This window comes from Gymnoscopelus microlampas (assembly GCF_963454915.1).
Source record: "Gymnoscopelus microlampas genome assembly, chromosome: 14".
In the NCBI taxonomy this organism is placed as follows: domain Eukaryota; kingdom Metazoa; phylum Chordata; class Actinopteri; order Myctophiformes; family Myctophidae; genus Gymnoscopelus; species Gymnoscopelus microlampas.
In genome coordinates, this window is record NC_139951.1 from 4,152,614 (window position 1) to 4,165,789 (window position 13,176).

Here is a 13,176-nt window from a genome sequence, read left to right on the forward strand (position 1 = left end):
GTTCATTGGACCCCCTTCTGCCTTTAGAACTGCCTTAAAGGGATAGTTCACCCCCAAAAAATACTTATTTTCTATCAATTACACCCCATAAAGCCTTGAATTCATGGAGATGATTTTTTGTTGTTGTTGCATTCCTAAGTTAATAATTTGTTGACCGGCGGAAAGATGCTAATGTCTCCAGTAGGAGACTCAAAGTTGACATTTTGAGTCTCCTACCGGAGCCGCCGTCGCTCATCAAATTATTGGCGTAGGAATGCGACAAAAGCAAACAAAATCTCCATGAATTCAAGGCTCCATGGCGTGTGTAATTGATTGAGAAAAAAAAAAGACATTTTGGGGGTGAACTATCCCTTTAATCCTTCGTGCCATAGATTCAACAAGGAGCTCAAATGGTACTAAGGGGCCCAAAGTTTGCCAAGAAAATATCCCCCACACCATTACACCCCCCACCACCAGCCTGAACCGTTGATACAATTCCTTCATGTTGTAGATACAGTGCCAAAATTCTGACCCTACCATCCGAATGTTACAGCAGAAATTGAGACTCGCCTGACCAAGCAACGCCTTTCCCAATCTTCTATTGCAGTGGTTTTCAACCTTTATCGCATCAAGGACCCCCAAATTCACACATATTAGCCCAGGGACCCCCATTTGAAAAGATATGCCAGGGACTCAACCATTTTGATTTCTTGGGGGTCCCAATCTTCACTGTATCATCATGATTAGTGTTCATTTAACTCTGAGAGTGTACAAATGGAACCAAATGGACCCGTTGTACACACTCAGAGTTACAGACACATAAGGGTCAATTTGGTTCCTAACTATTAATTTGGCTGGGGACCCCCTGGAACCCCCTCAAGGACCACTGGTGGTCCCCGGACCACTGGTGGAAAACCACTGTTCTATTGTCCAATTTTGGTGAGACTGTGTGAATTGTATCCTCAGTTTCCCGTTCTTAGCTGACCTTGTTGTGGGTTCAGAGATACTCTTCTGTATTGCTTGGTTTTAACAAGTGGTTATTTGAGTCACTGTTGCCTTTCTGTCAGCTCGAACCATTCTCTTCTGACCTCTGGCATCAACGAGGCATTTTCACCCACAAAACTGCTGCTCACAGGATACTTTTTTTGCTCTCTTTTTTCGCACCGTGCTCTGTAAACTCTAGAGATGGTTGGTGCGTGAAAATGCCAGTAGTTCAGCAGTTTCTGAAATACTCAAGACTTGCCCGTTTGGCACCAACAACCATGTCACGTTCAAAGTCACTTAACCCATTAAAGCCGGGAACGCATCTGTCATTTTAGATTTCTTTGGGCTATTCAGATATAGCAGATCTACAAGCTCATAGCTTGTAGATCTGCGTAGGTCTGCGGCCAAATGCATCTCATTTGGGGGGGTCCTTGACATGAAACAGTTTGAGGACCACTGACATAGAAACATAAGTTTTTCAGAAAACTGTTAGGATTTAGAAGACATTTGTAGAAGCAAAGATTTGAGTTACAATTGTTCGCTTTAATTTTCTTTAATATATATTAAAATATTTGCACACATTTTGAAGATTTTTCAATAAAATAGCAGATATACAAGCTCCTAGCTTGTATATCTGCTACGCTATGAGCTTGTATATCTGCTACTTTTGAATAGCCCAATAAATCAAAAAAACGACACGGATGCGTTCCCGTATTAACTCACTCAGTGCCTGACTTATTTCTGGCAGTTTGGCTCTGAGTGCCAAACTGCCAAAATACATTGTAAAAAAACATTTTTTATTTATTTTTCATGACGTCGGCGACGTCATTGGCACCCTGGGCTTATAAAAAACGTGACGTCAATGGCATAGAATGAGTTAATGTGTTAAGTCACCTTTCTTCCCCATTCTGATGCTTGGTTTGAACAACAGCATGTGCATGTAGCGCTCGGGATTTAAAAACCCGGGTCTCCTGCGTGGGAAGGTACACTAAAGCCAAGCATCTTATCCACTAGCCTAAAGAGGAATCTCCACTGGCCGGGGGGGGGGGTGGCGTATTACGCTTTTAGTCTTTAGGTAGAGGCTCTGAGCGACTCTGCTTCACTCCCCCCCCCCCCCCCCTTAGACCGTTCACCGTTCGCCTATAATGAAATTAAATCTTAACCAAGATACCATTCAAATTAGGGGTGATGCAACTTTGATGATGGAGAGGGCCACTATATTTCCACACTCACTCCAGGGGGCCACATTGCATATTGTTGCTGCCGGGCAGAAACCTCTTATCTCCATATTTTAACATATTTTAACTTTGTTATTCTACTATATCACTCAAAAGTAGCAAAAATAGCATTTGAGCGTGTAGATCGTCTATTTTTGCTTATTTTGTATTGGAAAAGTACAATTTGTTTAGTTATACTTTGGACATAAAAGAGACGATAACATTTTAATACTAGTCATGTTTGCTTGTTAGGAATTGGAACAGCTGAAATCAATAATATATCAGTATTCTGATATTATAACCTTTAGGCCGCATTAAATGAAGGTGGGGGCCGCATGTGGCCCCCAGGCCGCCAGTTAACCATGTAGCCCTATGATTCAGACATACCGTATCTTTGTCCTTTGTTCTCATGTTTTTGTTACTTGCATTTGCTTTTTCTTGACCATAATGTACAACAAAGTTAGATAGCATATTCTTTTTTAGAAAGATGCTTGGTTCATTGTTTACCTGGTATCCTATAGTTTCATTGTAACGATATATTTTTTTATAGTATATTGTTTAGAGTTTAGACCATTGGTTGTCAAAGTCGGGTCTGGGGTCCTTGGGGGGTGTTCCAGGGGGTCCCCAGCAAAAAAATAATAATATTATAGAATTACAATCATATTAACCACGTTAGGGTTCATGTGGCCACACGCACACACTGCTCCTAATGGCACATTCTGGGTGTGTGTTCATGTATATGTCACAAATAAGTAAAACCAACAACCCAAAGCTGTTATTTGGCCTATGAGAACTGATTAAACTTATTGTAATGCTACAGGATCATCTAAAAAATAAATATATATATCGTGGAAAACGTCATATACGCCTATATACTGTAATCATCAAGATTAAAACAAAACAGAAACTTTGAAATATTTCACTTTATGTGCAATGAATCTAGAATATATGACAATTTTAAATTTATTTTTTGGTAAGTTATTTTTTAGATGATCCTGTATATTAACTAATTTAGTTGGGGACCCCCTTGAACCCCCTCAAGTACCCCTGGGGGTCCCCGGACCAGACCCCAGCTTGAGAACCACTGGTTTTGACAGATCCTAAGTTCATGGTTTACCTGGTATCCTTGTTTCTTAAGAGGCACTTGGCTGTTCTCTCTGCTCTCTACTGATGTGATTATTTCACCTTGTTTACCAGACTAGAGTTCTTGTTTACTCTGGAGTCAGTGGTGGAAAGAGTACTCACATTTTTTACTTAAGTAAAAGTATCAATACTGCAATGTAGAAAGTCTGGAATTAAAAATGTACTTGAGTAAAAGTACAAAAGTATTGGTATCAAAATGTACTTAAAGTACCAAACGTAGAAAGCACTCATTATGCAGAATGTCCCATTTCACAAGTGTTCAAAATGTATAAAAAACATTTGAAAATAGCCGATCTACAAGCTCACAATGCGTCGCATCGCGACGCATTCTGAGCTTGTAGATCTGCTATTTTCAAATGGCCGAAATGTATATAGGGCTGAAGTGGTTAATGTATGTTTTGTAATAATAATCAAAATCTACTGGTAACTAAAGTTTTCAAATAATTGTAGTGGAGTAAAAGTACAATATATGCCTCTGAGATGTAGTGGAGAGATGTAGTGGAGAGATGTAGTGGAGGTACTTTACTGGAGTAACACTCCAGTAAAGTAAAAATACCTCAAAATTGTACTTAAGGACAGTACTTGAGCATTTGAGTAAATGTATTTAGTTACTTTATACCACGGGATAGAGTTAAGACCCGCGCTGTTGATTCATCTATTCTTCCACAAATCAGTCAAAGGTCAAGGTCATAGCTCAATGTCAGAGATGAACATATTTCTAATCAAATTGTTGTGTGTGTTCTTTCCTCCTGCAGTCCAAATGCGGTGCTGAGGCTGCGATTTAACCACTTTGCCACAGAGTGCAGCTGGGACCACATGTACATCTACGATGGAGACTCAGTATACGCCCCCCTGGTGGCCGTTTTCAGGTAAGACACTGATTAATCATAACTGTCTGTCTGTGTCTGTATGTATTTATATTTGTATACAGTGGTGTAAAGTAACTAAGTGCATGTACTCAAATACTGTACTTAAGTTCCAATTTTTTGTACTTTTACTCCTACTCCACAACATCTCAGAGGCAAATATTGTACTTTTACTCCACTACGATTATTTGAAAACTTTAGTTACTTTTCAATTATAAAACATGCATTAACCACTTTAGCCCTATTTTATACATAGGCTATTTGAAAATAGCCCGTCTACAAGCTCACAACGCGTCGCAAGCTTGTAGATCTGCTGTTTTTAAACATTTTAGTACTTTTACTTTTGGTACTTTGAGCACTAATGTTGTACTTTTACTCAAGTAAACTATGAATTCTGGACTTTTACTTGTAACAGAGTATTTCTACATTGCAGTATTGCTACTTTTACTTAAGTAAAATATCTGAGTACTTTATCCACCACTGTTTGTAAATCCTCTTGTCTGTCTGTCTGTCTGTGTCCCTTTTATCATTTTATGGAGATCTGTCTGTCTGTCTGTCTGTATGTATGTATGTATGTATGTATGTATGTATGTATGTATGTATGTACTGTATGTATGCGTGCCTTTTATGATCTATATATGAAGATGTCTGTCTGTCTGTGTCCCTTTTTATGATCCATATACAGTATGGAGATCTCTGTCTGTCTATTACTTAAAATTCTCAGTTCAAGGGCCATCTCTATATTGATTAAACAACTTTATTGCCAAGCATAAAGTCACTCAGCCTTGTGTTTACCAGCAGAAGGACTGACTCGGTTTGTTGTTAAATATTTAGAAATATCTCTCCGTTCCGTGCTGCATGCTTCTGACTGTGCAGTTTGTCTATTTTGTCTAGGGTTGTCACGATCATGTTGACTAATATGACTATTAATTGTCGTCCACATAATAGTGATTAACAATGTTATTGTGGTTTCAGCATTGGAACACATATGAATCAAAGTTACATTTATGTTTGACTTTTAGGCTTTGTAAACAAAACACGGCACATGTCAGGTATGACAAATAACTTCAATATGCAAAGATTTCACTGACAATGACTGGTACCAATAATCAAAATCAGGCCATGCATTTAATAATTTTATACTTTCAAACTTTAAAAAAAAATGTAAAAATAGACTATTTACGAGCTCACAACAGACACATCGCAACATGTTGTGAGCTTGTAGATTGGCTATTTTGATACAGATGAATGAAAACAATTCTGATGAATATGAATGAAAACAATTCTGATTATTATGAATATGAATGGAAACCAATACTGATGATCATCAATATGAATGGAAACTAATTATGTTGATTATGCAAAAAATAATTGCCGTTATCTCAAATACTTGTAATCAGGTGATCAGGGAGACAGTAGGAGAGTACTTGGTGTGTCATCTTGAAAGAAAGTAGATGAGGAGACCTGGTGGTGGAATGAGGAAGTGCAGGATTGTATACAGAGAAAGCGGTTAGCTAAGAAGAGGTGGGACACTGAGAGGACTGAAGAGAATAGGCTCTATAGCACAGCACAGCAGCCATATTATCACTTCCTTCACAGGTGTTACCAATGATACTAATGAAGGCTCTGTTACATTTAGTGTAGCACAGTGGTTTCCACGACCCCCATAACTCTGAGAGTGTACAAATGGAACCAAATGGAACCAAATACGGGTCCATTTGGTTCCATTTGTACACTCTCTAGAGTTACACACCTGTACGGGGCCATTTGGAAGCCCATGAGGGTCCTGGACCCCAACTGTAGACCCACTGGTGTAACAGAGTGTTTCCAATGAGCCAACATGCACAACATCAGCACCCTGACTCTGTTTGACCAGAATGGAACAGAGCCTTCATTAGTATCATTGGCAACACTTGTGAATGTCTTCATAATATGGCTGCTGTGAATAGAGCCTATAGACAAGAGTACAGGGAGATGCAGCGTAAGGTGAAGGTAGAGGTGGCAAAGGCCAAACAAAGGGTGTACGATGAGTTGTATGCTAGGTTGGACAGTAAGGAGGGAGAGACTGAGGTGAAGGTTCGAGTGCAAGCAGGTTGGAACGGGTGGAGAAAAGTGTCATGTGTGATAGGAAAGTATCAGCAAGAATGAAAGGGAAGGGTGTACAAGACGGTTGCACTGAGGAAAAGACAGGAGGCAGAGGCGTTATTATGATTCCCACACCGCGTCGTGGCAAACCCGCTGAGCGGGCGCTGTGATTGGTCAGTAGTCGCTGTGATTGACAGTTCTCGTTTTTGCTACTATGCCTATACCTAACCTCAACCCTAACCCTAACCTCAGTAAAACTATGCCTAAACCTAACCCTAACCCTAACCCTAACCTCAGTAAGACTATGCCTAAACCTAACCCTAACCCTAACCCTAACCTCAGTAAAACTATGCCTGCCGGGGAGCCAATCAGACACGTAAGGCGGGTCTAAATCCAGGACGCGGCGTGGGATTCATAATAACGCGAGGCAGAGCTGGAGGTAGCAGAGACTGAAATGATGAGATTCTCTCTGTAGTCCAGGGGCCAACACTGATATTTTCACAAATTGGTACCACCTAAGGTGACCGTAAAGTTTTTGTATTTTTGTCTTCCTACATGTCTCTAGTTTATATTTTGGTATGATAACCCTTCCAATCTTGTAGCTTAATGGCAGTTATCACTACCTACCGGCTAATGTATCCGGTAGGAGACACAAAGTAGAATCTTTGTGTCTCCTACCGGAAATACACCCGGGCATCAAATTATTGCGACAAAAAACAAAATATATCCATGTATTCAAGGCTTCATGGGGTGTGCAATTGATAACTTCTAAGATTTTTGGTGTTTGCAAAAAGACTGCTTTCCATAAGCTTGCAAAAGTTGACCCTCCTTCGGTCTAGGGTGGTCATAGCTGAATGGGTAGAGAGTCCCCCTGGGAAACTTAAAGGAGGAGTTCACCCAAAAAAATATTTATTTTCCATCAATTGCACACCCCATGAAGCCTTGAATACATGGATATATTTTGTTTTTTGGTGCAATAATTTGATGCCCGGGTGTATTTCCGGTAGGAGACACAAAGATTCTACTTTGTGTCTCCTACCGAATACATTAGCCGGTAGGTAGTGATAACTGCCATTAAGCTACAAGATTGGAAGGGTTATCATACCAAAATATAAACTAGAGACATGTAGGAAGACAAAAATACAAAAACTTTACGGTCACCTTAGGTGGTACCAAAATATGGCTTGGACTACTGGGAGTAACAAGGACTGATAGGATCAGGAACGAGTACATCAGAGCATGTTGGATGTTTTGGAAATAAAGCCACAGAGGCCAGACTGAGATGTTTTGGACACGTACAGAGGAGGGATAGTGAGTATATCGGTAGAAGGATGCTGCCAGGCAGGAGGCCTAGAGGAAGACCAAAGAGGAGATTTATGCTTTAAAGGATGTCACATTTGTGTAATAAAAAAAGTAAAAAAAAATCATAGTTAGCTAGATCATAGCTGAGAACTGCATGGTAAGTACTTTTTCAAAGTAATGGTTGGGTGGAAGTACTCTGTGTGGTGTGTTCAGTCTGTGGTCTGATCCTACCAGAGGTGAACTGCAGGCGGCTAAGTATACTTTTTTTCAAAGTTGCTATTTTTGGGGTAAAAGTACTCTGTGGTGTGTGTGTGCAGTGGTGTGATCGTCCCGGAGGTGAGGGGCAACGAGACGGTCCCGGAGGTGGAGACCACCTCAGGCTACGCCCTGCTGCACTTCTTCAGCGACGCCGCCTACAACCTGACCGGGTTCGACATCTTCTACTCGTGAGTACAATGGGTTCAAGTTCTCAAGTCGCCATGCGACTGATTTCAGGCGTGTGGATGCCATGGAAGCCAGCATAAGCATGTATTCTATGGAAGCACGCCGTGCACCGAAAATAGCTCTGTGGTGTATATATAGAAAATAGCAGATCTACAAGCTCACAACACGTCGCGCTGCGACGTGTTGTGAGCTTGTAGATCTCCTATTTTAGCTGGTTGGCTGTATGTCAGGGGTGATGCAACTTTGATGATGGAGAGGGACACTATATTTCCACACTCACTCCAGAGGGCCACATTGCATTATACTGAACAGAATCCTCTTATCTCTGTATTTTAACTTTTTTTTCGTAATTAATGTTCTACTTCGTCATTCTATGTTACGCAAAAGTAGCAAAAATAGCCGATCTACAAGCCCAAAACACGTCGTAGTGCGATCCGTTGAGCATGCAGATCTGCTATTTTTGCAGCTTGGGAAATATTTTGAAAATGTCTGAAGAACCATGTAAAGATGTCGACAATATGAAATGGCCAAAACAGGGATGCCAGGTTGAAAGTAGTTAAACTGGTACAATAACCTTAGGAATTGCATTTGAATATACATTTAAATAATACATACATTATACAAGTAATTCCCCTGAATTCGGTGTCAAGGCTGCAATGCTGTTGCCTTTCGCAAAGATGCTTGCGATTCCATATTGAATGTGTATACATATATAATCCCTAAGTTATCCACTTTATTTTGCAGTTTGCACATTAACGGTCATAAAAAGCACACGTATGGGGACATACTTTAGTAAATAGCTAGGTAATTGTATGGTAGGCAGCTACTACTGTATGGGCACTCTGTCATTTTCCATGTTGTATGCAGGAGGTTAGCATACTTGAAACGTTTTTCCTGTACTGTAATTTTCACAGTAAGGACGAGGAACATGTAATGTTAGCTGTCTCACATTGGATACTTATTTTAAATATTTCGATTTTTGTTTTAGCGGAATAGCGAAAATAGTCAATCTACAAAATAAATGGTTGTTTTACGGTTAAAAAAAGATTTGGGGAGTTTATAATTACAAAACAATTCAGGTTGGGGTTGGATTTTAGATTTAGAGGGTTGGGATTAGAGTTCTATATCACAAAATGGTGCGTGAATTTACTAAATTCCCTGGCTGCCGCTTCAGGATCTGCTTTTGCTTTTCAAAATAAGTCAGTAAATCTGTACTAGTAGGTACATGTAGGTAGGTATCTTAGAAAAGCGCTATATAAATATATATTTTTTGTGGGATATTTGTATTGTTTTTTGTTGTCTTGTCACATCTGTGTAACCACTTAAACCATTATTTTATACTTTGGCAAATCAAAAATAGAGCTTGTAGATCTGCTATTTTTGAAAAATCGTGAAAATCTTTCAATATAATATGTTTTTAAAGCATAAAACATTTTTAACTCGAATGTTTGCTTCTGGGAGTCCCTGGAACAAAACATTTCGAGACGGGGCTCCCCGGATACATATCATTTTGGAGGTCTTTGACATGAAAAAGTTTGAGAGCCACTGATTTAAGCAACATACGTTTTTCAGAAAACTGTTAGGATTTAGAAGACATTTGTAGAATCGGAACCTCAGGCGTTAATGGGTTAAAACAAATATGAAAAAGCTAAATAAAATATGAATCATCAGTGTTGTGCCTGAACGCGTTCAATGAACGATCGTTCATGAACTCGTTCATATTTTGCGCGAACGTGAACTGAACGTACTGTATATCCACTAGATGAACGTTATTGTGAACACGTTCATTCTGGCGTTTGTCAACGGCGTTCTCTCACAGTATAACTTCGTTCAAGAGTGTCCCAAATTTCCATGGTTACATCGGTTTGTCATGTTGTATTTCATCCTATTCTGTGTTTCCGAGGCGTCTTGAACGCACCATCAGCCAAAAAAGAGAAAACAATTCCTCTGCGCACAGTGCGCAGCGCGGAGTGAACTCAGTCTACGTGCAGACTACAGACTACTATCTATGCAGCTTCGTGATTACAGATAGCCCCTCGGGTTAAAAATGCAAGAGAAGCAACACTTAGCTTTATAAAATAAATGTCCGTTTATAAGTTGTTGTGTCACTGTAGCATGCTGAGTGATAATAACCCACAGCTGTTTGTTCTTCTAGCAGAGTCTCCGACGCAAGATCATTTTGTAATTAAAGAAAGCTTCTGCGCTGTATTAGCTACACACACACACACACACACACACACACACACGAACAACAACAACGTTGCCGGGGCCGGGTGGCGGGTGTACTGCTTGTGTTTAAAACATCTTTTTCACAACTTTTCGCTATTGATGCCTTTTCTTTCTCTCTCTGCTGCAGCTGTTCTCTCTGGGATAAAGCCTAATTTACACTTCGCAGCACGACGGTGTCCCGTGCCTAAAATAGCAGATATACAATCTCACAATGCGTCGTGGATGCAACTCATTGTGAGCTTTTAGGTCTGCTATTAAAACATTATGGCTACAAATGGCATAATCCTGGATTATATTCATATAATATAATAACACAGGCCTGGGTATTTAACGTTTTTCAAGTCAAGGAACCCTTTGCTGAGAGAGAGACCCTTATTTTATATATATATATATATATAGAGAGAGAGAGAGAGAGAGAGAGAGAGAGAGAGAGAGAGAGAGAGAGAGAGAGAGAGAGAGAGAGAGAGAGAGAGAGAGAGAGAGAGAGAGAGAGAGAGAGAGAGAGAGAGAGAGAGAGAGAGAGAGAGAGAGAGAGAGAGAGAGAGAGAGAGAGAGAGAGAGAGAGAGAGAGAGAGAGAGAGAAAAACGAAAAAGAACTGAACTAGTTCATTTTTTGAACCATGAACTTTAGTTAAAAATTATGAACTGAACTTTGAACTAGTTCATATTTTAAGTGAACTTTCCCAACACTGTAAATCATCATACATTTTAGAAATTAATAAAATGTGATGAAATCACCGTCCTAAAATTTTAATGTCCTCAGAAGTGTAGTAATAAAACCCTGTCTGTGTGTGTCTCTCTCTCTCTCTCTAGGATCAACTCGTGTCCCAACAACTGCTCGGGTCACGGCAAGTGCACCACGGGGAACTCCATCGCCAGCCGGGTGTACTGCGAGTGTGACAAGTACTGGAAGGGCGAGGCGTGTGACATCCCATACTGCAGGAACAACTGCGGCAGCCCCGACCACGGCTACTGTGATCTCACCGGGGAGAAGCTGTGTGTCTGCAACGACAGCTGGCAAGGTAGCACGCAACGCCTGTGTGTGTGTGTGTGTACTGGTATAGGCTCTATGCACAGCAGCCATATTATCACTTCCTTCACAGGTGTTACCAATGATACTAATGAAGGCTCTGTTCCATTTAGTGTAGCACAATGGTTCAGATATTTCAATTTCCACGACCCCCATAACTCTTGAGAGTGTACAAATGGAACCAAATGGACCCGTTCGGGTCCATTTGGTTCCATTTTACGGGTGTGTAACTCTCAGAGTTTGTGAATGTCTTCACAATATGGCTGCTGTGCATAGAGCCTATTGCTATATATGTGAGGTCTGAATGGCCCCACAAGTATAGTTGAATTTGAGAAATAGACATTGGGTGCGTTTACATGCACAATATTTATTCATTCAGAATGAAATCATTCCGAATAGAAATGTATACCCAACTGTTTACATGGCACCTGAATAAAAGTATTCCTGTTCCTCAATCGTTTACATGAGCAAAGCATTCATTCGGAATAGAACTCTGGTCATGCGCAGAGTGCTTCGGGCCAGGTTGGGGACGGGGGTTGGGGACAGGTAAACATATGTATTACCTCTGGCAGCCTTGGTAATGAATAATAACAATTTTGGCTACACGTACATGGATCTTTTTCTAAACGCACATTTTTGTGTGCGTTTGGGCCTTTCAGCCACACGCAAACAGTGTTTTTGGCCGCTAAAACGGATATTTTTGTAAACGGATAAATAAGTGAAGGTTTTCCAAAACATGCGTTTCAGTGGATCTGTGTGGACATGTAATCCGGAGATTTTGAGAAACGATGACGTCATCGCGCATTCGCACATGGTCATTATAATAATAAATAATACAATAATACATAAACACCGGACCGCTCATGGTCATTATAATAATAAATGAAGAGAGAGAGAGCAACACTTACAGTCTATGACAGTCTAAACAAGCTACGTGCTTAACTGAGCTATCCAGTTTAGTAGACCTTGTATTGCGAATTTGTACTTCCATGTACTGTTATGTACTGTCATGTACTGTTCTCATGTCTTACTAAATAAAGTACATCAATCAATCATGAAACAAGGCACGCTCATTTATGGCTAAATAATGTCATACTTAATAATAAGACAGTGGTGGGAAAAGTAGCTCATTCACTGTGTGACGAAAACCCTCTTTCTCTGCGCCAAGTAGAACACACGGCGCGCACACAGATTGAATGTGGGGTCTGTCGTCCTAAAACACAATCGCCCCGGTGCCGAGAGTCCCTGCTTTATAGTGGTGTTCGATGTTTTTACATTGCCAACTCTCACATGTACATAAACGTTCAGATTTCAAATATAAAGTGCTTACCCCTGAGCCACGGACGTTACAAGGCGATCCGGACCGCGATAAGTACCCGTATCTCCCGTATTGTTCAATAAAAAGCATTTTAATCCGATCGTCGGCCATTTTCTCCAAATTTTCTCCGATGCTTTCAACCATGCGACACCAATGGTTGGAAGGTGTATTGCACTCTGATACATTACCAAAATAAAAGAACAGAAAAAGAAAATGGCCGGCGATGGGATTAAAATGCTTTTTATTGAACAATACAGGAGATACGGGTACTTATCACGGTCCGGATTGCCTTGTAACATCCATGGCTCAGGGGTAAGCACTTTATATTTGAAATCTGAACGTTTATGTACATGTGAGAGTTGGCAATGTAAAAAAAAAACGAACACCACTATAAACCAGAGACTCGACAGCGTCATGTGAACCATGGCTACTGTTTGCGCTGCAGCTGAGCCCTAATAATGTTGTTTTCGTTTATGTTCACGTATGCTGTTCACGTATGCTATTAAAATAATGCAGCTATTGCAGTATTGGGCCTTAACATGTGATTACAAATGTATTTGTATTTGGCCCCTCATATAT

General features: G+C 40.4%; 1 protein-coding gene across 3 annotated transcripts in view; it reads left to right on the forward strand.

The window, feature by feature from the left end:
* Window positions 1-13,176, forward strand: part of atrnl1b (attractin-like 1b) — a 172,560-nt gene that overhangs the window by 13,002 nt on the left and 146,382 nt on the right. For all 3 annotated transcript variants that reach the window (XM_084079482.1, XM_084079484.1, XM_084079483.1), the window contains 3 exons: window positions 4,079-4,192; window positions 7,894-8,022; window positions 11,063-11,271. In XM_084079482.1, coding sequence (XP_083935608.1) covers window positions 4,079-4,192; window positions 7,894-8,022; window positions 11,063-11,271 — 452 coding nt within the window. The remainder of the gene's footprint in view (window positions 1-4,078; window positions 4,193-7,893; window positions 8,023-11,062; window positions 11,272-13,176) is intronic.